We start from the raw sequence: 26,718 nt of genomic DNA, 5'->3' as shown, positions 1-26,718 counted from the left end.
ATTACAAATTATTGTATTTTTTTCATGATCTCTGCTGTTTTTGCTACAGCGTCAAGTCTTCTGGTTTTTGTAAGATCTTACAGTAGATAATTATGTGATTGTTCGTTTGCAGTATCATTTTAATTTCCTTTGACCTTTCCATCTAAATATTTTAGTTAAAACCCTTTGTTTCCTGCAAAGTGAGAGCTTTAGGCAGCTTAATAAATGAAATTTCTACTTTAACTATTTTCTTTATTTCACATTGTGACTGCAGGCTAAAGTAACTTCTGATTGCACTGTCAGGAATCTTAAAAAGGACTAAAAAGGACTTTGTCTGAGAGTATTGTCTACAAGATGCAGTGTAGTACTTTTTAAAGACAGACAACCTTCTGTTGGATGAGCTAGTTTGGTTATATAAAACAGTCTGATTATGTTAGACTTATACTGAATTACTTGAATTACACTTGACAAATTAGCAGGGCTAATTAGCCCAGGACCAGCACTGAATTGGCACGAATATATTATTTCCAGTACCTTAACTGTCTTGAGATGTGGAAGTCATCAGTTATGATAATCATATACAACACAGATAGTGGATAGCTGTTATATGCTATCTAAGCAACCTGCAAAAATCCTATTTGCAGCTTCAGAAGCGTTTGACCTCCAGTGAATAGACCAAATTCTCAAAGGTCAGTCAGATTGTGGAGTTAGTAAATAAATAAATAAATAGATCTAGCCTCTTTAGCACATCTTACTTGCATTGGAGAAAGAATAAATTATTGTTTTGCAGAAGAGAAATCTTGTGTCCTCAAGCCTGCTGTTTCCAGCTTAGAGCTATTGAGCAAAATGAAGTCCACCAGAACCAATAAATGATCCAGGAGGTGAGCCCTGCCTCCTTTTTTTTGGTGTTGTTTTTGTTGGTTTTTTTTGTAACCCTTCATAAATGGGCAAATAACAAAATGTGCTAAAGGGAATGTTCAGATTATCCACTTCTGATGGTTTCTTTCTCAGTGGACCCAAAGTGTGACTAGGATGCAAGCATTTCTGTGCTGAACAATGTTACTGGAGGTTGCACTTATCTCAGATCATACAAATGAAAACCTAACCTGCTAATTCTAGAACAGGCTGAAATAAGCCTGGAATGGGCTGACAAAGTAACTTACAGATTCTTCAGCCTTGGAAAAACATAGAATCAACAGAAAAAGGCCCTGATCTGATTATAAAACTGGCTCCATTTTGAGCATGGTGTTCCTGAAGAACATTTCCAACTAAAATTAGTTATGACACTATTCTCTAATGGGACAAGTGGCTTATAGAGTCCTATTAAGTCATATATAGGTCCACACCCCAATCCAGTGCCGAAAGCAGCTGAATACTGATAAGTATCCTCCATAAAACTCTGTATGTGTTTAAGGGGAAGGGAATTAAGGCATCTGAGGTAATCTGTAAGGAAGTAGGGTACCTGACACTTATTTTGCAAGTTGGAATATTCAACTGAAAATGTATAGGCGCAGTCATCACCAGGTTCTGGAAATGTGATCCAATTGATAAAGTTATGATTTCTACGTGACTGTTCTTTTGCATAGATCCCCATTCAAACCTCTGATAAATGTTCTCTATAGCATTTACTTGGCATTTCAAAAAATCCTCCTTGTTTTGGCAGCATATCCAATGGGAAAAGAAGCGTGTCTAAAATTAATGCAAAGAAAAGCGTAGATTATTTCTTCTGGACATAGAGTAAAGTTACTTTGTCTTTTTTCCATTAGGTCTTTGTCAGCCTCGTGTGTCAGGAGTAGTTGGAGCAGAACCATTCTCTGCCAAGCTGCGCTATACAGGACCAGAAGATCCAGCTTATGCCAATCTCATTAAACTGACAGTCACGATGCCACATATCGATGGTATGACAAAAGCAGCTGTGGAGTCTAGAAAAGTTGTACAACTTGCTGTTGTATGAGCTATTTTATCAGTCATGTTATTTAAAACAGTCAAAATGATAGTGTCTTTTAACACGTGGAACCAGAGAAGAATGCCATGAATGTACAAATGCGCTTTGCAGTAAGATGCATAAGATACTGTACAGCTTCACAGTCTTTGATGTGAAGACTGTTCTCTGGTTAATTGCACAGTTGACATAAATTGGGTTAGACCTACACTTAATAAAATTCCTCTGAGTGAATAGTTACAACAAGGAATAATTAATATTTATTTAAAAACATGTGAAGCAATTTAATTGCTACATGCTTCTGAAGACTTAACAAAAATTCCAATTGAAAAATATGTTGCAGATTTAGAAATAGCTAGCATTTCATAGTAAAAAGACACGCACAATGTATCATCATTCTCTGAACTCTAAAGTATGTTCATTACTGTAAGTTCCAAGTACAGAAGCACATCACAATATACTTGGTGTTTGAAAGTTTTTTGCTAAGTTAAGCAACTCAGAGCACTGAAATTTAGTGACAGAGATATAATTATTTTAATTTTTTAGGCATGCTGCCTGTTATTTCTACAAGGGAGCTCTCCAATTTTGAGCTGACACTTAGCCCCGATGGAACCAGAGTTGGAAACCATAAATGCTCCAACCTGCTGGATTACACAGAAGTGAAGACCCACCATGGTTTCTTGACTGATGCTACCAAAAATTCAGATGTGATTGGAGAGACCATTCCCTACCAATACAGCCCAGCAATCAGAGGTCTCAATACCTTACGATTCTACCGAAATCTGAATCTGGAAGCCTGTTTATGGGAGTTTGTTAGCTACTATGACATGTCCGAGCTCCTCACAGATTGTGGAGGCACCATTGGGACAGATGGGCAGGTACCAAACTACAACTTGATTTTTTTGCTTTATTCTTTAATTGAAAACTTCCTGTGAAATGTATATTTAAGGACAATAGCATATCTATCTATCCATTACCAGTTTAAAATGTATTCTTTTATTATTATTATTTAACAGAATACAGACTTCCACTAAGGACAGTATATTTATTAAAGCTATCCCTGTGTCGGTTAAACACTAACAGGCTATACATGAAATCCCTGTCCAACTGAAATTGTGTGGCTTAATTTGTATTAAATTTGCTGTAACTTTAGCTCATTGAAATACTTGAGGACCAACATATCCAGTTTTTAGTAAGCCACTTTAGTCTTTTCTTAGAATGAGAGCCTTCTAGAGGATTACTGTTAGCGCATGGGTAGTGCTGGACTGTTAGTCATTGTGTATCTTAAAATAAACTTAAAAAGAGCTATGAAGTCTTTCTGCACAGTGGACTGCACTATATTACCAGCTGCTTGGCACTGCTGATCCTTTGCTCTCAGTATAACAAGACCCAGCAGTGCAGACAGTATAGTGTTCTCACATTACCCAGCAGAAAATGCCGTGGTGGTGAAGCAAAGGGAAGCTGTTAGTGTGGCTGAAGAACAGAGATGTGAAAGTGGTTTGGAGATTATAAACAAGGAAACTGGAGAGATCTCCAAATGTCCTTTGGAAGGTGGTTTCTAGAAATCCAGATAAGAATCCTAGAATCACGAGGTTGGAAAGGACCTACAAGATCATCTAGTTTAAACGTCCTCCCATTACCGTAGCTACAGCAAACCACTAAACCATATCTCGTAGCTCTTCATCCATATACCTCTTGAACACTGCCAGGGACGGCAACTCTACCACCTCCCTGGGCAGCCATTCCAGTGCCTGATCACTCTCTGAGAGAAAAAGTTCTTTCTTATGTCTAGTCTAAACCTCTTCTAGTACAACTTGAGGCCATTTCCCATAGTGTGGGAGAAAAAAGAGTGCAGCATTTCTTCTGGTGCAATGACAGCAAAGTTAATCCTTAGGTCTTCCTTGTGCAATTACTACACAAGCCTGTCTGATATCACTCAGGATCTGGAAAACAAAAGCTGTAACCAAGAAGATCAATATTTATGACACAGACTTGTCCCTTTAGGGATAATCCAGAAGGGCTGGAAATGCAGTACCTTGTTTTAGAGAAGTCCATGCTCAGCGCACAGCTGTGTGGTAAGCCAGCTTGCTTTCCTGGCTCACTAGCATTACCTTTGAGCCACTGAGAAAAGGATGAGGTTTCTGTGTGAAATGGCCAGAGCTGTTCTGCTTTTTAACAGGTGTTCATCTTACCTAGGAACCATCTGCTTATCCACCCTCTGAAGACCTATATGCACAAATTTTTCATCATTTGAGTGCTCTGTTGTTTCTCCTGGTTCCTTGTCTGTTGCAGAGACCAGTTCAAGGTATTTGCCTTGATGCTGGAAGCTCACTGTTGGTGCATCTGCTTGGAGTTGCCCCTCCACAAAGAGCAGATCCTCCTACAGGTACATTCCACTGTAGCCATGAACCTGTCAGAGGGAAGGGGAAGGCATGATAGTGTGGGATGTAAGCCTTTCACATTCTCATGAGATAAAAATGACAGCCATCTTCTCTGTTCCTAGAATAATATCACTGCTTCACCTCATCATTCCTTTTACTATCTCTTTATGCCCTAGAACACATACAACATGCAAGCATATATTCTTATTTCCCAAACTGCACTGTCATAAGTACAAAAAGCTGCCAAGCAGATGTCAGACGATCCTGTCATCTGTTTCTCCCATAGTGAAAAGGAAGATTGGATTTGAATCCTCTTTCTATTTAATACTCCAGTATCCTATAGAGAAAAGGCTGAGCAGTTGGTTTAGACAAATGTCTAAGTAAGTCCTATATGCACATATGGGTGTAAACAGAGCAAAAAATAACAGTCCTTCCTGCATTTTAAAGAACTTTGTGGAGGACATGCATAAATGTTAATTGGGCTTAGGAAGAGAGCCACACTTTAAGCTTCAGAGGTGTTCTGTATTTCACATAAAATCTCCCATTTAAAAGTAGAGAGGGATGAACATGAGCTTCAGAGCCATGAAACTGTAGCTGAAGTCAGCCCTTAGCGTTCTGTAGGGTGTGGCTAAAAGGCTACAGTGGTGAGTGAAATATCAAGCTGAATTACTTCTAGCGGGAAAGCATTTCCCCGCAGCCGGTACGCGCTTCACTGCCCTCCCTGTTCCCCCCCACCTCCATTTAATTCTTCTCCAAGTTCAGTCTTTATCTTCACATGACCCCCCCCAGCTGAGAGGGGAGGCAGTCAGTGCCCTATCTCTGTGGTTGTCACCATTGTTATCTTTTTCTCCTTCGGTGAGCAATTAATAATCCTTCTCTGTGAGAAGGAAGCTGGCAGCTATGGTTTTCACCATGTTTTTTTTTAGCACACAAAGAAAGCTTAATTTCCATTCTATATACTTAACTGATAAAGAAATATTAAATTCTCTTACCATATCCTGCTACCACTATAAGTTTGCTAGCTTGAATTTACCATTTGGTAGATCTTTAAACTCAAAATTCTGCCTCTCAGTTCTAGTTCTCCAACACTACTATACAATCAAAGGTAGCACTTGTGATTCAGACAGAGATATTCCATAAAAGCAGCTGACAATATCTTGTGCAATGTGGAACCTTGTTTATGTGAGCTCCTCTAATGGGAGGGGAAGAAGATGAACTTCAGGAAGCAAAGTGTGAGGTAGGAGACCTGCAGCTGGTGTCGTTCTTCTGGCAGCACTCCTGGTGTTTGCCACAGGCTGCAGCTGTCTTTGCCAGTTCCCATGAACTCATGAACTGTCATAATACATACAGGGAAGGTTTTAGTTTTCTTTCTTTTCTTTTCTTTTTCTTTTTTGTCCTTGAGGCCTTCTCCTTGTGACCCATTCTCTTTTGCAATTACTCTGTGCATGAGCAAACCCTGTGTGAGGTAGATGCAGCCCTTCTTTCAGAATATAGCTTGACGCTTTGTTCCTGGGGTCTGCCCATATTCACCATATCTGAAAAGTCAAGCATCTGGGTATCTATTATGGATTTAGATTTGCAGCTTAAGGAATGCATATTTATAAATAAAGTCCTGTATCCTGTAAATTGAACTTATTCGTTCAGATTATAGCTGTGTTCTGGTTGAAGTAAAGGTCATTTATCTTTTGAACACCTTGCCTACATAGTCTGAAATTCAAGGTCTGTGTCTGGATATATTGAGAATGTAAAAACATGGAGCTCTACTATGTAAGTTGTTTTTCTGTATCTTCAGGTAATTATTAGAGATTAGACCTTACTTCATGAGGGTGCTGTGAGAGTAAAGCACTAAAGATTCTAGAGCAATGCCAGATTTCCTTGAAAGGAAATTAAAAAATGAAACAGTGAAAACCAAGCAACTATCCTGTAAGGAAGTATATGTTGAAGGACTGGCCTACTTTTATTTGATAGAGTGCAAACTATCATTTGATCTCATTTCCTGCCATTACAATTATTTGCTGTAAGCAGGCAGTTTGGCATCCAAAGGCTTCTGTGTGTTTCAGGCCAAGTACTTATGTGTGGATTTTGCTTTCACTTGTTCTCAACCACTGCCAGACTTGGCATAAGAACACAAGGAAATTACCATTCAGATTTTATTAGCAACTAGTTAAGCAAGTCTTTGACTGAAAGAAGGTGAAAAACATACACTAAAGTATTGGAACATGCAGATTAATGCCTTGAAGCTGCTGTAATTGAATACAGCTGAAGACTTTGTTTTGCTTTCTGACAAAAACCAGTTTGTTCTGACTTAAATTGAAAATGTTTCTCTTCCAATATGGTCATTTCACATTTATTCTGCATATGGCACTGAGATGCTTGGAAATCCCATATGAACATGAATGTTAAAATCACTAATATAATGCCTCAGTTTATATGAGGCAGCTTGCAGAGTATTACATGGAAACAGTGCAATAAAGGTTCCATCTTCAAAGATTTTAGCTTTACAGAAATCATTTGTAAGGCCAACTTTTCTGCAGTTCTCACTAGAAGCTGTAAAATGCAGATGGACAAAAGTACCTATATTCAGATTTTTATATTCATGTCAGCCACCACAATCAATTTAAGAAAACCTGCAGTTTAACACTTGACACAGAAGCCAACAAGCCATCAATTTTTTTGCTTGTTTTTTCCTCCAGCTGTAAAGCCTATCTATTGCAAAAAGAAATATATATATATATATATTCCAAAGTTAATGCACCAGCTGTGTAACAAAGACAGAAGTTAATACATTTCAAGGAGCTGGCACTTCGATGCTGTATTGCATTCTCCTTTCCATTCAGGCTTTTTTACACAAAGCTGCTTTGCGTCTCACCTGTGACCTACCCGGCTGTTTGTCTTCTTGGGGCCAAATCTGAGCTTTGCCATATATTTATTGTGTAAACAGTGAGTTGACAACACTGTTAAGATTGTGTGACTCAAATTTGCAGACATAGCAAATAAATGCAATAGTAAGTCAGGATTAGGATAAACCAGAGGACACATATACAGTTCTCATGAAAAGTCTGGTTCATTCAGACAACCAATATAAAATATGAAACTGTTATTTCTAATTTATAATTTTGATCTTGCCAGTACTGGCAGCACATGCCCATGATCACAGATGCACACACACACACACTTACAGCTACTGATCATATCCCAAAGCTATAACATTGTTTTCCAGTGCAAAGTTCTGCTCTCTGGAATGAAAGCCAAATAAGTAAAATCCAGTGTAATGCAGGACAGAGTCCCTGCCCCTTAATCTTAACTGAAAATGTTTTTGTTGTGAATATTCTCACTTGTTACATGACAGATGCTCAAATTAATTGTTATTTTTTTTTACTTAATGAAGTTTGACAGTTTGCATCAGAAAGGGGAACAAAAGCAGAACACCTATAGAAATTTGTAAATGGGAATTGTCTTTGACAATTTATCTTGCAAATAACATGTATGAATCTATACATCTTACATCAATATTCAGGATAAATTATGTTCTTCTCCCGCACTAAGACATTTTTAGATGAGCTGCTTGAATGATTTATGGGCTATCCGAATGACTTTTGTCAGACAGTGATCATAAGAGCCTGTTCCCTTCTTGGAACAATTTTTGTCCTGTCTTCTCAGGCATTGTCACAAGATGAGAAACAGTTTTCCCAATTCAGCTCGGATGTAGCTGTAATTTGGATTTCTGTCCTAGTATCACAAGGCTGGCTGAAAGTCACATCCACTTATTATTGTATGAAACTGATGTTGGTGAATAAAAGTTTGCCAATACAACATCTACAATCTTCTGTTCACAAAATGTGTAGATACAGTGCACCTGTTCTGTCTCTCCACAGCAGTTAAGCTGATCCTGCACTTACACAGCTCTGAGTTACCATTTCGGTTTCATCAGTGTCACACTGAGATAAAATATGAACAGCTGGCTACTCTCAATAGGCTTTGCTGGAAAATAAAGACAACCCAATGGAAAGAATGTTTTCTCATGTTAAGAGAGTTAGAGAAGTGGAGCTTCTCCATCTGCATGACGCATTCCATCATTTCATTTGTTGGGGGGTTCCTCTTACTCTGACAATTTTCTTCTGCAGTTAATTTCCCCCTTTTTTATTTTATTTTACCCAAAAGGTCCTCTGTGTTTTAGCTAGATGGGCTTGAGATTTGTCCGTTCTGCCCACTGAAGAGTAATTTTCCCCTTCCAGCATTTTCCTTTTTAATAAGAACTGAGATTGCTTTGTAAGCTGTTCGCATAAAAAAAAAGTATTTATTCAGTAGTTTTGGCTACCAGTATTATAGGTTTTCTTCCACACCTACTATCCAGTGAGTGCCTCAGGAGGGATTTGAGTGCATAAAAACTCAATGAGCTTGTTTAGAAAAAAAACTTCGTCCTCTCCCTGTTTGCAGCAAATCACATGTGAAGACAGTCATGGTGATGGAAGCACAGTTTCATAGGCAGGTGAATAAATTCCCAGATTGGAGCAAGCAACCCTACTGCCCAAACATATATAGGTTTTACTAGAAGAGAAGAGTCTGCTAACTTCTAGGGTGAATTCTTTGGTTTCAGGTTTTTCTGCAAAGCAGCAGCAAGATATGGCAAAGGAGCAGCATTTCAGGGTGACTTTCCCTACTGCTAGATTTCCCACCAGTACAAAAGAGAGCTGTGCTCACTAACGCCGTGCTTACAATGAATGGAGGCAAGACAAGCCTAAAATGTGGCTTACAAACCCCATTAATGGATTTCTCTATGTACAATGTGCATGAACAGTGAACGGTACCTAACACTGGATAACCAAGAACAGCTTTGAAAGAAGCCTTTTTTCACTTGTGGCATAAGACTGAACTAGAAGAGCTTTGTGGATCACTGTCCAGGTCACTGCTGTCAGCAGCTTTAACTCAGTATAAAGTAGTTCCAACCTAGTAAACTTGATCTAAAAATTAATAGGATTTCATGGCCTCGCTATTCTTTCTTGTGAGGGTTAGAAATCCTTCTAATTTCTAGGCTGTATTTGTCATGGCCATCTTATACCCATTTGTTCTCATGTCAGCACCATCTTTCATCATCCTCAGTAGCCCTTCTCTGCTGTTCATCTCCAGATGTGTACAGGTGGAATTCTTATTTCCTCATAGTTTATGCTGAGCTAAACTAAACAACCCAGCTATTCTAGTTGCTTCTCATAAAATAGCTTTTCCATTCCTGTGATTATTTTGATTTCTTTTCTACAGTCTACAATGCAAATCAGGCTTTTTCAAGCATGGATGATCAAAGCTGTTCCAGATAAGCTCTCACTAGTGCTCTGAATAATGGCATGCATGCTTCTAATTTCCACTCCATTCCTCAGTTTATCTTAGGCACATATCACATGGAGAGGGTAGGAAGGTCATAGTTATGATGTGATCAACTCACATACCATTTTTTTTTCTCCTCTATTCTTTCTAACCAGTGTCTTTCATTTCAGCCAGAAATCCCTCTCACTAGTTTATATTACCTTATGCTTTATAGTATAAAATTTCAGCTCAGTTCTATTTAGTCCTCAAGGTCATTAAATACTCTGTGTGATAGTCCAATCCTCCTCACTAAGCGTTATATATACATCTTTTCAAGAGGACAGCAGTGTATTAACTCTTCTCTCTTCCCATAAGCAAACTGAATTTTAGATATTTTGCTTTGATGTCCAATTTTTATTGTACAACATGTAGATGTGGGGCAAAAACACAGAGTAAAGGTAACCTAGTTTTGCTGGAGGTCTTTTCAGTAGTGATGTATTTGCTATGTGAGTAAACGTATTTAGTTAGCTCTCGATACCATTCCAGGGAATGGCAAATATTCAGAGTTAGTCCTGAATTAAAGGCATACTAAGCTATGTTGTAGATTTGCATTATAGCTGCATCTTTCTTAATAAAAGTGAGCGTTCGGTGTTCTTATTTGGAATAATTTAACAAATCCATGCCTGAAATAGTTGCTTGAATGTCCATGACAGTATCCCAAAGGTAACATTGCTGCTGTTTGTATAAATTAAATAGGACTGAAGGGTAAAATTGCTGTCCAATTTCAATTTATCATACATACATATGCAGAATAAAACTATTTTTCTGTTTCAGGTAGAACATCTTGATTGCGTTTATATCTAAGAAAGAATAATTAATATAAAATCATCTATATGTGTACTGGCTCGTGTTATCTGCCAGGCTGCTTTACTGCATGGTACTGTGTGTGTTTCCAGACTCTCTAGTGCCTGCACACATCTTATGAAATGATGCTAACATTATAAGTGGAAGGTGTTTAAGTAACATAGTGTGTAGATCAAGGAGTGTCATGAATAAAATTAAGCTGTTGCAACTATAAATATTTGCCATAATGAACACTTTTACTATTTCAGAGTATTTAGTCAGTTGAAGCAGTAAATTTGGCCTTTCATACCACTACTAAAAGCTTTGTCCAGCACTTGGAAAAGTAAAGCAGCTGTAAAGGTAGTGGATGTTCAGTCTCTTGACATGCCTCTGGGGAATCTCAGGAACATTCTGGTTTTTACACAGCTTATAAAGTTCTTTGAATGCTTTCTTTAATAGTGAAAAGCACTCTTCAAAGGCCTATAAAGTAACCACTCTGGGGAAACGTTCAGATGCACAAATGCCAGCTAGGCACACAGTATCTGCTGGAAATAAATTTCAACACCACTTATGCTATTGAAATTTTTCCCCTTGGGAGATGATCTCACTGTCTTTCCTTCTTTGCAAGACAATCTGTCATGATCTAAAAGGATCTGTATTGCAAAATTTTAATTAGAGAGATGTGAAGTAAGACACTGCAGAAATGTATTTGTAAATCACATAAGAGCTGTGTTAAGATGTAACAGTTTAATGACACTGTTTTTGCCTTTTTATCAAAATGTATTGAGAGAATTTATAATTCTCTGATAATAATGCTACTGTTTTGTACAATATGTACATAGAGAATCTACTTTTAAATCTGTGTCAAACTGCATATCCTTTTCAGTTCTTTGTGAGTGACAGTATGATTTGTGCAATTGCATGCAGTATACTAGCCAGTATCTGCACAAAGGAGGAAATAATTCCAGAGCTCAGTGAGTACAGTCTTAACAAGGCAGCCTTGCAGTGACCTTTGAGCAAGTTCAGGATCTGCCAGTAGATCTTAGCAGGATTGTAACGCAAGATTATAAGCAAAAGAGTTACTTTGGGGAAAGGACGGAGCAAATGCAGAAGGATACTTTAAAATGTGCTAAAGTCTTCATGTTATTCACATACTTAAAAAGCCCAAACAATAATGGTGAGTCCAAATTTAGAGGTTTGTCTATCAGAATTCATACTCAATTTGAAATGCAAATATAACTTGAGATGCACTGTAAAGTAATTCAGAGGCAATTTTTATTTCAAGTTCTGTTTTCTTTTTCTTGCATTAGAATTGCCTGTGCAGCGCCATCCTTCCTTACCTCTAACCTCAAGAAATCATTTTTCTTTTCACAGGTTCTGAACCTAGTGCAATCGTATGTCACACTGAGGGTCCCCTTGTATGTCTCCTATGTTTTCCACTCTCCGGTGGGTGTAGGAGGTTGGCAGCACTTTGACCTGCAGTCTGAGCTCCGGCTGACTTTTGTGTATGACACTGCCATCCTGTGGAAGGACGGCATCGGGAGCCCACCAGAAGCAGAGCTCCAAGGTGAGGCTCCGGTTTCTTTAAGTCAAAATCATCCTTTTACAGAGAGTGTAATTTGCACTTTAGTATTAGATGCAAGCTGTCTGTTTTTGCCCAGTGCTTGAAATTCCTTGCTGAGTTGCTTATGAAAACTATGTTAAGTTGATAACAATTATTTTCCTGCAAGGAAAGACAACTGCCTCTTCATGTTTCAAGTACACAAAGTTAACACATTGATTTCTACTCAGAGCCTCAACATTTGCCATGTCTTTGTATTCAGCTATAACCTGTCCTGTACATTAGAATAGTAAATTGTAAAAGTTAAACGTTCTTTATATGTGATAGATACTGCTGATAGATATTTGTGACCGTGATTAGGCAGCAGGTCAAACTTTATCATTAAGATATTTTATCTCTGCAAAAAGTGAATTTATCTGGAAAAACATTCAGATATCTGCCAAAGATTAAAATGCATAGTTGTGCATATATACTGCTTTGTTCTTCATGTGCAGATTTACTTAGCAGTGCCCAGAATTAAGCTTCAGATGTTCAGTGTCAACCTAGGGTGGGATACAGGCACCAGCTATAATTACATATGTACACTCACACAATTTCAGCAATCCAACGTGAAGCTGAAACCTTTCTTTTTTCTTTTTTCTTTTTTCTTTTCTTTTTTTTCCAAACTGTGTCTAAACTGCAGATGTAATTACTATGCAATTTCTGTACTAATAATAAGAGCAGGCAGTGAGGAATGGCAGGGGCAATCTGCAGTTCATGAAGAATGAAGCACATGCCAGGCCCTGTCTAAAGAACAAACCACATGCCACAAATCATATGATGTATTTGTCACCACTTAAAAGCCAGATCTAACCCTTGGTTTCAGCAATGATGTGATCTGTCAGTGCTACCATTTTCATGCCTTTGGTGCTTTACATTTTTATTTGTATGTCTCAAAAGCTGATGGTCAGAGCTATGGAGGTAATGAACATTGGCAGCTCCTTTTGAATGCAGAAGCATAAAACACAATGAACACAGGAGTAGTGGAGGGCAGACACCCAATGTATTCCTGTCTGATTGGGCAGCTATTGAAAGTTATTATTCCGATGTATAAATTAATGTATTTGGTACAAGTGATTTGTTCACATTGGTGAACATGTTAGGTTTCAGGCGCGTTATGGAGGGGCATTCCAATTTTCTTCTTGCCACTAGCAAACAGGACAGTGTTACACCACAGGCTCTCTGTAAGGGAGCACTGTAGGAATGCCCAAACTCTGAAGCTTTGCAGAATACTGGAGGAAATTCAAACAACAGAAATAAACCACTTCTGACATGTAAACAAGACCTTGTATCCTGAGATTAGGGAACATTATGTTCATGTTTTGGGATTAATTTGTTCAAGAAATCGCCAGCAATACAAACCCTGTCAGAACCCACTTGCCCTGACTATGTTATTCCTGAATACAGATGCTGCCTATGCTGTGTATTTTTCTCAGTCTACTGGAACGTCAGTGTGGGTTCATAATAATACATTTAAAACTATGAATTTGCAGGGAAGTTCTCTGTGTGTTTTGAAAAACATTGTGAAACCCTAGTTCTAGTCCCACTATGTAAATTCTTGCTGTAAAAAGACTCTTAAATGAACCTAAAAGATACTAGTAGGTCCCCTCCTTGACAGCTGATGAAACAAGAGGTAATAAAAAAAGTGGAGCTGCTGTTCTGTAGAAGCGTGATTTATTTGTCATCTGTAATTGGAATGGTATTTATGGATTGGCTTCTGCTGACAGGTTCCCTGTACCCAACCAGCATGCGTATTAGTGAAGAGGGACGCCTGGTTGTCAACTTCAAGACTGAGGCACGGTTTCATGGTCTGTTTGTCATGTCCCATCCTGGTAAGTTTAATCTGCAGTTTAGCTGTACTGTAAAAATACAGTGACGCCCCTCCCAAATTTCATATTTTTCATTCTTCTTAGCCTTGCTACTGACACCTGATGTTTTTATGTGCTCTGCCTCTCCAACTAATGATTTATGCTCTTTGGGGCTTTTTATTTGTCATTAATGTGTATTCAGAATTTCAAACTTATGAAATAGTTCCACTTGATGAAAAGGCTGATTTATGATAGGTGAAGATATAGGCCTATCTGTCCACTAGAGATCCATAAAAACTGGTTTTTGATCCAAAAGCTAAAGTGGACTATCTGTCTCTATTTAGAGACTAAGAATTAAAGTTTTTTTTCTAATTTGCAGCCTTTTGATGTTAATTAGGCTTTTTTTCAAAGAATAAGAAAAGCTTTAGCAGGAGTTTTGTATCACTCTGTTAATAAAACATTCTCATTGCCATTCAATTAAGTCATTACTGAGGACCTGATCCTGCAACTTAATCTGTTTAAACCCTTCTGCCTTTATTCAGAATAATCACAGGTATAAGACGTTTTCTACAGATATAAGTCTGAACATGAATGTTGGCAATGGAAAAGATTATCCAAGTAAATTAAATCTGCTGAACAATGATGGGAAGGGGAAAAAAGGAGAAAAAAAAAACCAAAACATTTTAAGAAATCTGTTTTAGTTTTAGTTAGTTTTTTAACCTATAGCACTCCTTCATAGTGATTCTGCTTTTTCTCAGCTATTCTCTGAAAGTTCAAGGTTTTGTGTGTTGGGCAGAGCTGAAAGAGTTACTCTGCTAAGATAAATTATTTTTTGTTCCCTGGGCTGACATTCCAAGTTAAAAACAGGAGGGATTATAGATCTTTGCCATTCCACTCTCACTGTTTTGCCTTTCAGTTAGATTTAATCTTCATACAGTTCTGGTTGTGTAGCCCAAAAACAACTGCTTAACTGACATTTGAACAAGAATGAAGGGGGCCCAGCTATGTTGACTGTGATTCATTTTGTAAGTTTCAGCTAATAAAGCCCACTGCCCTGTAAAAGTACTAACATTGGCCATGGCATTATGATTTATGAATTACTAGGAATGTTTATCAGGCTCTGAGAGTCTGCACTGAAACACTAAAGGTGACAAATCTGTCTGTTGGCATATTTCTAGCTTCATCTCTAACTTCCATGGTTATGTCAGTTGATCACCCGAGCCTGACCTTCAGCCTCAGCCTCATCCGAAGCGAGCCCACGTACAACCAGCCAGTGCAGCAGTGGAGTTTTGTTTCAGATTTTGCGGTAAAACCTCAGCCTTTGGCTGTTCCCTCTTACCTCAGCCTGTATGTTATGGTGCTGGTGTAACACCCTTTCTTCTCTCTCTCTCCACAAAGGTTCGAGACTATTCTGGGACCTATACAGTAAAGCTGATAGCTTGTACAACTGCTCCACATCAGGAGTACAGCCTACCGGTGATCTGCAATCCTAGAGAGCCGATCACATTTGATCTGGATATTCGATTCCAGCAGGTAGCACCCCAATGATATTTTCTTCATGTTTCCTTTTCATTTTAATTCTCAGATTGCCTTTGTAATTATAGGACTAGAAATTTAATTTACTAGCTTACAACAAACCAGTCCCAAAATTGGAGTGACAGAACATGCTCTTTTCTGCTATTTAGTTTTACCCAATGTTGAAAGGTTAATGTAGGAGCACTAGTGACATTTTTTTTTTTTGTCCTTGACACATAGACAATCTTTATTTCTTTTTCTGTGATAGTCAGAAGGGTGTTCATTCACCCTGATTTGTGTGATGGTTACTATTTCTGGTATTGGAAGTGGGACCTTCAGAGTAAGATTGATCCAGTCCTAAGGCAGGACTTCCTCCAATAACTGCAGAGGAGATGTAAATAGCAAACACTGTTAAAATACTCAGCTTTAAGACTTATTTGTGATACTGAGAAAAATCTCAGCCACAGCAAAATGGATCACTAGTCATAAGGGCTAGCATGATCTTTGGAAAAGTGAGGATGAAGTTTTGTTACTTTTATTATTTGGAGCCAATACAACCAAGACTGGAACAACGTGGCTGTGGTTTCATGCACATTAGTAGTATATATGTATGCTATTAGATCATCTTACAGTGTAAATGCAGTGTGGATCGGCCAGAGATACACAATCAGTTTCCTGTTGAATTAGCCAGAGTATGCAAAAGAATGTATGCAGCCTTTATGCTTTCATTTGGTGTTATGCCAGCTATGGGAGAACAGATGATTCCTGATACAGCATTAAGTTGTGGTGAAACAGAGAGGTGATACTTGATCTGACATAAAACCTGCCTTCTCAGAATTAACCCAGCAAAATGTTCTGGAAAAAAAATGAATGGCTGGAGTTGGGAGGGGAGGATTTTTACTAGTTCAGCACTCTGGCTTTCATCTGGCATTTCTAATCTGCTTCTAGGAACTCCAAAGACTTCACAGCAGTGCTGGACCACAGCTTGTGTCCAGCCCTCACACAAGCAAAAAAGATGGTGATTATTTGAGGAAAATTTAAAACAGTAACAAAAAATTGTTGCAGAATTGGTAAAGTAGAATAGGGATATTCTTTTTATCTTACCTGGAAGAAGCCTAAGGAGCAAATTTCTCAAGTTGTGAGAATTATTTTGTGAAAATAAAATGGCTGCTATAGGGTTTCTTATATCAGATAAAGCTTTAATAGTGTAGTGTATGCGAGTTTCAGGTACATAGCTTAAAATTAGGGATAAGGTACACAACTGTAACAGTGTCATAATCACTAAGTACTGTTGCTGGTTAGCCCCAGTCACCAGCAATTTTCAAATCAAAGCCAACTCATTGTTTTGAGATACAGTGAAAAGAATTCAGGAAATGTTGTGGTCCATTGTTGTTTCCTTTGATCATAGATGGAAAGAATATATGGTCTTAAAGTGGGATCCAACAAGACTTGTAGGCATTCTGCACAAATGAATAAACATTAGTGTCCGTGTTTTTCAAATAAGAAGCAGAAGACAGAGAAGTGAGCATGAAAGTTCACACTACAGTGCTAGTTCTTAGACTAAGAATATTGTGATACCTTGCATAGGCCTGCTGAAGTCATTGAGTGCCAGTTTCAAACTGGATCAGATTTGACTGTGAATCAAATTCTGATATAGAACAACAAAAATTGTTTCTCTCAGTTATTGCTCTACTGTCCCAGCCACTGTATTGAATTATCTTATTGGTATTTTTAGTATGAGACTTTTTATTCTCTTGGAATAAGTTTTCTTTGTTTAGGAGTGAGGGCCCATTTTAAGATGTAAAAATCAAGTAGAAATGATTTTTTTGTGTTCTCTCTGTGAAGATTTCACTTCAGTATTTCCATCTTCACCATCGTTTTTCCTGTTTCTGTGGCCCTAGAAGAGGGAAGCAGGTAGCCTGAAACACTATTGAGCATTTGTATTACCACTACTTCATTCTAGGATGTCCTGTACATTACAGCATCCAAACTGCAATCTTTGCTATATCCCAGTCTCTACAGCATCTCCTTTCTTTAAATGCTCATGACTACCTCTTGACAAAACTACTCCCTTAGTACTTGCCGCCCTGAGATGAACCTGTCTCAGGAGCAATCTGCTTCTTGAGGTACCAGGTATCCCATGGAGGTGGATTTGTATATATATAGTGCCAAACCCTCCACAGGCAAAGTTCATGAGTATGACAAATAGGCAGATTGAACTGACTGTTTTTTTCATTCAGCAGACCCTCACAGATTATGTTTTTAAGTGCTCTTTTGTTTAAAATTCCTTAGTTGGACAGCAGAAGTGATTACATTTAAATTACTGTCATAAATTTCTGCTGTAAATCAGCCACTGGCAGCACTGAGTCTTACATGTAAAACTGAAATAAAAATAGTCACTTCAAACACAATGAATAAGAGATGTATTCTCAGCTATATGCATAGTATTTATCCAGGCCATCGCTCTTGCCATTGTAAACTCTGTGGCTGAAGTCAGTGCCTTCAGTTTAGCACATGCCTTTTGTTTCCAGTTCATTAGACACTTACTTTACCAAGGAAGAGTTTGATGAGGACATGCTCAATTCTCTTTCAGATCCAGAATTGAAAACTGGTTGAATCAGATAGATATTTGAAGCTGTGGGATCACAAACCAGTAGCTTGAATCCAAGTATTTGGAAGGAAGCATCCCAAAGAGATTGGAAATGATTTTTTAATTACTATAATTTCTGTGACAAGGTTATGGGGATAGGGTTCCTCTCCATGAAGTTTATAAAAATGTTCTAGCTGTTCATTCTTCTTGATAAATCCTGTTGCTCTGACAGTTTTGGCATCCTTTAGGATCTGGGATTTGAAGAAGTAGTATGCATATATTGTGGCAGCAGTTTTTAGTGGTGGTGTTATATCTCATTCCATCAACACCTTTGTCTATGGGCCAGCAAGAATGTTTTCATTTGTATCTTCTTTCCTTCTCTTTCACATACACACACACACACACACACACACACATATATACACATATACACATATATATATATATTTTTTTTGAATGCATAAAATGTATCTTTTTGAGTTCTGGGTTCTCCTCAGAACTTTTGTTATATTCTTTCTTTTTTCTTATGGCCGATATAGGATTTAGCAGAGGGTTTTTAGGGTACTATGGGTAGGCTGTGGTTGGTCTTGATGATCTTCAAGGTCTTTTCCAACCTGGGTAATTCTATGATTTTATGATAGGGGTTGTCTTCTAACTTATGTTGGTATGAAGTACACGGCCCAGTGAGAACCTGCTGCTAATAATAATGTTTTATTGTACTTTTATTACATAAACAAGGAAAAAATCATAGATAACTATGTCAAATATATGAAGTTAAATATTATCATAAAAGATACTCAGATGTTTTAATTCCTTTTCACATATATTATCTGAGATATATATACGGATCTCCTGCATCACTTAGTCTTGCAAATGGATGCCAGAGAATAAGAAGCAGAGGTGGGACTTCAGTGTAAGGGTAAAAATGGGATAGAGAAAAAAAGCTGAGTCAAAAGGAGACAAGATAATGAGGAAAATGTTTTCCTCACATTACCACACGTATAAGTTTCTCTGGGCTCCTTATTGTCTGGTATTTGAAAAAATGTGGTGGGAAGAAACTAGCCCAGAGTCTCATCAATCACAGAAGCAGATAAGCTAGAGGCTGTGTGTGTGTAAAACATATAGCGATATATTTCTAGTGCAAATAAATATGTATAGTTAAGCTGTATTATTGCATGTAGGTATGCGGAGATAATGAATAGTGCATAGGGGAGAAGATCAGTGTTTTGAAAGTGATTAAAGAATGCTTGTTGAAGCACTGATGTGTTTTAGGTCAGTGACCCAGTGGCTGCTGAATTCAGCTTGAATACACAGATGTTCCTTCTCTCCAAAAAGACACTCTGGCTATCGGATGGATCAATGGGTTTTGGACAAGAAAGTGATGTTGCTTTCTCAGAAGGTAAAACTATGCACTCATCATAGACCTTTAATATGTGGTTCACACTTTCAGGATTCTGTCTCAGTCAAAACAAACTAGGAATAAGGACTTAGCTCTCTTTGTATGTGTTCTTTTGCAATTTGCCTTTGTTACTGGCACTTTACATCAGAGCTGTTGGTCCATCTCCATTACATCTGAAGTTGACGTTAGTGATGCCATTTCTCAAATGCTGTGCACTTTGTAAACATTTTTTGAGTTAAGAACTGAATATAGCCCATAATTCAAAGCAGATTCTGAACTGGTTTTAATTATAGCAACTGTAAGTGGCTTCATAGCGCTATTATAATGGTTCAGAGTGTGTGGAAGAGTGCAGTTTGATCACAGGCTTTGGCAGCACCAAAGGCTGTGGTGAAGGTTGGGTGGCAAGGTGTCTCAAGTAAATTCTTGATGTAACTGTAGGCAGACTGAGAGTCTTCAGCTTGGACTTTTGAGGTGAGCAGAAACTGCACCAAGCTTCTTAACTAGGCTTATTTGTTTAGCTTCAGTATTATGTTAACTGTTCCAATGTAATAGAATGTGAACTGTGTGCATTCTTTTACAGGTGATGTCATTTATGGTCGAGTGATGGTGGATCCAGTGCAAAATCTGGGTGATTCCTTCTACTGTAGCATTGAGAAGGTTTTCCTGTGTACAGGAGCTGATGGATATGTACCCAAGTATAATCCATCCAACACCGAATATGGATGTCTTGCTGATTCTCCATCCCTTCTGTACAGATTTAAGATTGTGGTAAGATTTCTAGTTCTGGGAGGATACACTTTTATTGAGATAATAATTTTTGCACTTTTTTTTTTTTTTTTTTTTTTTTTAATCTGAAACCAACCTGGGAGTAACAAATCTGTATTTTACAAATGTGGTGGTTTTTTTTTGCCTCCATGACCTTGTAGGATAAAGCTCAACCAGAGACACAAGCCACAAGCTTTGGAGATGTGCTTTTTAATGCAAAACTTGCAATAGATGATCCTGAAGCAATTTCTTTGGTTAAACAACCAGGCTCTGATGGATTTAAAGTGGACTCAACTCCTCTGTTTCAGGTATGATTTCTATAGCTTAGTACCAAGACACAGAACCAAGGAGAAACACTTGTACAAGAAATGTTTTTAAGTCATATTGAAGCCAACTGAAAGATTTATTGTGATTTCAGTACAATTAAACAGTGTTATAAGTGCTTCCAAATTTCAAGATGTAAAATCTGGAACACTTCTAAGATGATTCCTATAGGGACAATATTGATTTTCTTCTGTTTCATTCCATAATCTAAGGAGAAATTATATCAATGATTGTTATGCATTCCAAGAACTTAAGTTTCTTCTTACACAGCATTGTTTTATTCCTTCCTATCTCTCTTGTCTAAGACACAGAATAAAATAATTGTAAACGTTTATAGAGAACTTCATCAAAATCTAATTGATTCAGCATTTTCTCTGCAAATCATCTTCACAAGCTTGCATCTAAGGATGGAAAGGCCTTTAAATTGAAGTCTAAAGGTTTAACCCATCAGCTGTTTACTTTAATTCTTTAGATCTGTATGACTCAGCCAGCTGTTTCCTCTTTAGAATTTACCTCCTTAGTATTTGCCAAATGATATGCCAAACTGAAAAGTACAAATTAGAAAAAGTAGTTACTCCTACTCCTGGCCATTCAGTGTTAAGTCCCATCATAAACAATGGAGTATTTAAGAGAACAGCCTACTTAATATAAAAAATGGTTTCATAACCTGACCCTACTGAACTGATACCTTGGTTTTGATTTAAAGAATCTACTCCCAGCAATGCAGTAATTTTTTTGCGTTTATTCTGTCAAAAGAATGAGAATATGAAGAAACAGCATAATGATTTTGTCCATTTATAGCGCTGTCCAGATTGTGCATATATGTTTAAAAGCAAAAAATGGTGTTTTTCTAGGTGTCTTTGGGCAGGGAGTGGTATGTCCATACAATCTACACTGTACGATCAAAGGAGAACGCTAACCGCGGAATTGGCAAAAGAAGCGTGGAGCAGCAGTACCACTCACTCTTTAGTGGAAGTAGCCCAGTAGCATCCACACAGAGACGTCATAAGAGAGGAGTTGTGGGGGCTCCGGAACTTGCAAAAGACATTGGAGTGGAAAACAACCGAGGGACAAACATACAGCACATAGCACTGGATCGCACCAGCAAGAAACAGATCCCTCAAAGGGAGGTTGTGGTCAATGGTGTTCTCCCCAGAGAACTGAACAGCCAGAGCTCAGGGGTCAGCATAGTCACAATCATTGGTGGAGCTGCTGCCATTTTCCTTGCCATCTGCTTAATTACAATCATCATTTTGCTGCTGAAGCGGAGACTTAATTCTGAGAAGAAGGAAGCCACTAAGAAGTCAGGCAGCAACGAACCAATGATGCTTCCCGATAACTACACCAGTGACAGCTCCGAGGTTTGATTCAAAGACCACAGGATTCAATCCAAAGTCTCCAGGGTGCGTCAAAACAAAATTGAACTGCACTTTTATCGCAGCAGATCATGATGACTCGTGAAGAGTAAAAAGTTCACGTGCTTCTAGATTTACTTGAATTTTTTTATCCTGAACTTTTGCTGCCTTTATCAACAGTAGAAGAATCCATACTGAATCTCCCACTTTGCACAAAAGGTTATTGTGACACCCATATATCATGCACTAATCTTTAGCAGGAGTTCAAGGAACTGCATTGTAAGGGAGAACATTTTGTTTTGTTTTGTTTTTTTGTATTTGCTGACATTTCAACAAAAGTAGTAGAAACTATCCAGAGGTGCTATAGATCCTGTCTGTAATAAGAGAGGAAATCTGTTTCTTTAGAAATACTGAATACTTGAGAGGTGGAATACTTACACTCTTCAGTTAAATTTTGTACTGTTTCTCACAAAGAACTCAGGGTCTGCAGTTGGGCTGAAAGGTGAAAAGTGCCTTAGGCATGAATCCTCTGTACTGTAAGACTCTGACTTCATTTAAGCTATACCAGTAATTAGGTTTGGGTTTTTTTTCCTTATTTTTAACTCAACTTTTTCGAAAGACAGCTAGATTAGATGGCATAACACTGTAATCAGTTGCATGTCACAAAAGGCAATCCGTACTCTTTTCTGCAAGCTCTTATTCAGCTATTTAATCAGATTTTTTTCCCTATTTTTTTCCTTATTTATATTGATATAAAGCCAAAGAATACAACAAATCCAGAAAGAATTTTGTTTTTGACAGGAACCAGACACATATCTTCTTAAGTTTATAACGGATTGTGGATGTGTTGTAAGGTAAATTGTTTTTCTAAGTGTATATCCACTGCTGGGAAATGCAAGCATTAGTATTTCAGTACCTAGTGTTAGATTCAAAATGCGGAGGACAAAGTTCTGATTGAACTGAGCCTAGGAATCGTGATACTGAATCCAGCATGTGATTGTCAGTTGCCATGGTCGAATGGCAACAAAGTGAGGAAAAAAATACCACATGATTGAATCACGTAGTATTTATTAGTGTATCATTATAGCATATTTTGACAAACACGCTAGGTCATTGCTGGGCTATTTTTTTTTTTAACAAATGACTGAAAGAGAGATTCTGATTTTCTCTCAGCTTTCCCAATGTAGACAATCTGGCAGCATAATGTCTCGCTGAAGTTTGGATCAGCAGTGTCTTATCACTTTTTTTTTTATCCAGACAGGACCTGTTCTGCCCTAATGATATCCTGCCAAATGCTTGGCCATGGATGCTGTATAATCCTGAAGACTGTCCCATTTGTCACACTAGCATTTCATGTAAATAAATCTTTTCAAGTCAGTGCAGTTCAACTATATAAACTGAACAGAATCTGAAGCAGGCTCTTGAGATTGGTGCTGAAAAACCTGTTCCCTTCCACAGCCTCTAGTGGTGGAAACTGGCAACCCCCAAACTATCCTCAAGCTACAAATCATCTGGCATTTGGGGGACTGTGCTGTAGAGAGCTGAGTTACCAGGATCCAGCCTGAAAGCAGCCTGGCTTCTTCTAGCACAGAGTGTTACCTCTGAACAAAAATATGCCCCAAAGGCTTTGTATCCTATCTGTGGTGGGCTGTAAACACAGGGAGACCCAACTTAGCGATTCTGCATAGTCATCCATAAGGCTGAGAAATGTTGAGGTCTGCTCTCCTGGGAATGTCTGTGCTATGATTTGTGGTACGGTGTGAATATTCCAACAGAGGGACTCGCACTGATATCTCTGGATTTATATTGTTGTGACTTCACTCATTTCGTAAGGCTTCGTCAGTTTTTCACCCAGCAAATCAGGTCAGAATGTGTATCATCTTTTCTTGGGTTTTCTGAAGACTGTTGTTCAGACTGCTTAATTGAAAGATGTTTTCAGCAACCTGAGGGTCAAAGCTCCATTATTAAAGTCATGCAGTCATCTTTTATTTTAATTAACCTGAGTTCTAGCCTGAAATAATTATCCACAAGACGTGCCCAGTGCATTAGACCTTTTCCCTGGTCACCTGACATTAATTTACTCTTGTAATGAAGTTCCTGGTTTTGTGATCCACGTATTATGTGTGCAAGATTGATCAAAGACTTAAGCCACAGATGTGTTTTATGTTTAAAGTTCAGAACTAAGTTACAATTGTAATCTAGGATCAAATTTGCCCTTGTGCCCATAGGTGAAATAACTGATTATGAGAAAGGCAGAATTTGTCTCCTAGAAACTTGCGTATTCAGACTGTGATCCTACAGTAAAATGGGACATGTGTAAATAATATAACATTTTAATAATTACAAAATGCCCGTTTTGTGTAAGCAGAGAAGATCTTTTAAAATATATGTGTGATAAATACAGAATGCAGGTGTTTATCAGTAGAGCAGTTTTTCTGCTTTCATATTTTAACAGACTGAAATATCTCTGAAGTTGCTTGCAGGCAAAATCTTTTTTTTTTTAATAATTATTATTTCTTTTTATGAAACCACATAAAAAAACGGTGTGTTCTAAAAGCCAGATATTGAGGCTGGTAGACAATTGGATCACTGCTTTGAATAACATCTGATTACAGCTCTGTGGAAGGTTCTGGTTGATGGGGATTATCCAGCAGACATTATTCTAAAAAAGCATTCAACAAACCTGTTGGTAACAAAATAAAACACAAAGCTCACACTGAAAAGCTGGACAAGAATTAGCGAGATTCATGAGTCAAGTATCAAAGTCCTCTGCCTGGGAAAAAATATCCCAGTGTTCCCAGTAAGACCTGCCAGGTTTGTTCCATCCCCAGGAAATTGAATTTCTTACAATTCAGCGAACTCTAAATATGACTGTAGCAGCATGCTTTGTTATTATGGCTTCAAGGTTTGGAATTTCAGCAAGAGGTTTTGGAGGCTTATTAACATTTTTCCTTCTGCTTAACAAGTGACCTTGTTTATACTAACCCAAATAAGTGCCTCGTCCCCAGTTATATGCACAAGTATATTAATATTTATCTATCCATGCAATAAACTGAATATTTTATATATATATTTAATCTATTTCCATATTAGTTATTCAGTCTTCTTTTCCCTGAAGATACGTATTCCGCTAGCAGTAATGCCATTTGTTAAACCCTTTATGCAGTAACTGCTGTGTTTAAATTTGTTATCAAGCTGTCAGAAATCCTTCCATGCATATTTATTTGGAGCAATTTCTTATGTATGTCTGTGGCTGTGATATTTGGTATTTCTATCAGGAAAAAAAAAATAAAAATAAAACTACTTCTGTTTTGTTACTAATCTAAAATCTGTGTATAAGTACCACACAGTGGAGAGTGGTCAGTAACGCATTGTTATGAAGAGTGAATTTGTTACATCAACTGAAGGCCATAAGCTTATTGCTGCATTTACAGTAAGTATTCCAGCAGTGATTGCCTTTTGGTCACAGGGTGCTCAGCAAAGGGGCTGCTTTGTAATCATTGGAGTTGCGCTCATGACTCACAGAGGGATTACTTCTTTCAGCTGCAGAACATCAAAAATGTCCATATCTGTAGATAGCAGCGGTGGGTCTGTAAGTCCTTTGTAGGCTTGGTTGTCATGTTCCTGTGCTCCTCCGTGTCCCCTTCACTACCTATACTATTTTCTTATCATTTATCTCAGGAAATGACCCATTCAGAATTTACCTGCTACTACTGTTGCAATGGTAACTATCTGCTGACTTCCCATAAAAATGAAGAGAACAGCTGAAAGGAGGGTAAATTTCCACATAAAGCGTGAAACTGCAGCTGGACCAGTTGAACTTCTCCAGTTAATGCAGTGGAACTGATTGTCTCCAGTGTGTTTTGAGCATTATTTCTAGCAAAAGCTCTAATTCAGTTACCACAGAGGTAACTTGCAATTGATAATATGAAGTACAATAAAAAATATATATAGGTATTTTTGGGGGGATAAGAGGACACGAAAGCTTTAATTTGACATAGCATCAATACTAGGTGTCTATCAGGTGAGTTACCTGCACCTCACATCTGCCTACATGTCCAGCTGAGGGCTGCTTGAAATGGTTTTCTGAGTCAATAACTCTTCCTGGTGCACATCCTGTGAAGGCATATGATCTAGACAGAAATATGTAAGGCACTGAGGGAGAGGAAGGTTGGGGCAGAGCTAAAAGGTGAGCTGGTGATTTTATTTATATTTCCAATGGAACCACCAAGAGAGGTGGAGGAGATATTCTGGTGGAGATATTCTCCTTCTCTGGAGATATACAAGACCCACCTGGATGCCTACCTGTGTGACGTGGTTTAAGGAACCTGCTTTGGCAGGGGGTTGGACTCGGTGGTCTCTAGAGGTCTCTTCCAACCCCTACAAGTCTGTGAACCAAAACGATCCTGGTAAGACCGAAATATAAATTACAAATTCTGTAAAGCTGTATCTCCTGAGGATGCAGCTGAGCTTTTCTTCCACTTCTTGGAAAAGACTTGGATTTCAACATGGAAAGTTTGTTCTGTGGCCCACAGGGACTGGTCAAGTCCAGGAAAATAATGCTGGAATAGCATCTGGCTAATAGTTCACAACACCACATGCCTCTGTGTCTGGGGACGAAATAGTGGTGAAATGTCAGGAGGCTATAGGGGAGGGTGGATAGTGATAGGACAAGGGGCAATGGTTTTAAACTGAGACAGGGGAGGTTTAGGTTGGATATTAGGAGGAAGTTTTTCACTCAGAGGGTGGTGATGCACTGGAACAGGTTGCCCAAGGAGGTTGTCGATGCCCCATTCCTGGAGGCATTCAAGGCCAGGCTGGATGTGGCTCTGGGCAGCCTGGTCAGGTGGTTGGTGACCCTGCACATAGCAGGGGGTTGAAACTGGATGATCATTGTGGTCCTTTTCAACCCAGGCCAT

At 38.3% G+C, this 26,718-nt stretch overlaps 1 protein-coding gene across 2 annotated transcripts in view; it reads left to right on the top strand.

The window, feature by feature from the left end:
* The window catches only part of FREM2 (FRAS1 related extracellular matrix 2), a 106,384-nt gene extending 81,257 nt beyond the window's left edge, over positions 1-25,127 (top strand). The window contains exons 15-24 of one of the 2 annotated variants that reach the window (XM_015851908.1): positions 1,746-1,877; positions 2,468-2,799; positions 11,818-12,010; positions 13,771-13,875; positions 15,030-15,157; positions 15,250-15,384; positions 19,229-19,355; positions 19,936-20,123; positions 20,282-20,428; positions 21,299-25,127. In XM_015851908.1, the coding sequence (XP_015707394.1) occupies positions 1,746-1,877; positions 2,468-2,799; positions 11,818-12,010; positions 13,771-13,875; positions 15,030-15,157; positions 15,250-15,384; positions 19,229-19,355; positions 19,936-20,123; positions 20,282-20,428; positions 21,299-21,811 (2,000 nt within the window). In that variant the 3' untranslated portion in view covers positions 21,812-25,127. Of the gene's footprint in view, positions 1-769; positions 861-1,745; positions 1,878-2,467; positions 2,800-11,817; positions 12,011-13,770; positions 13,876-15,029; positions 15,158-15,249; positions 15,385-19,228; positions 19,356-19,935; positions 20,124-20,281; positions 20,429-21,298 lie in introns of those variants that run through there. The other variant, XM_015851909.2, reaches the window with a different exon arrangement.
* The last annotated feature ends 1,591 nt before the right edge of the window (positions 25,128-26,718 follow it).

The sequence above is a fragment of the Coturnix japonica genome, chromosome 1 (genome assembly GCF_001577835.2).
Source record: "Coturnix japonica isolate 7356 chromosome 1, Coturnix japonica 2.1, whole genome shotgun sequence".
NCBI lineage: Eukaryota > Metazoa > Chordata > Aves > Galliformes > Phasianidae > Coturnix > Coturnix japonica.
Note: the sequence above shows the minus strand (reverse complement) of the source record. Positions and strands in the feature narration are given on the sequence as shown.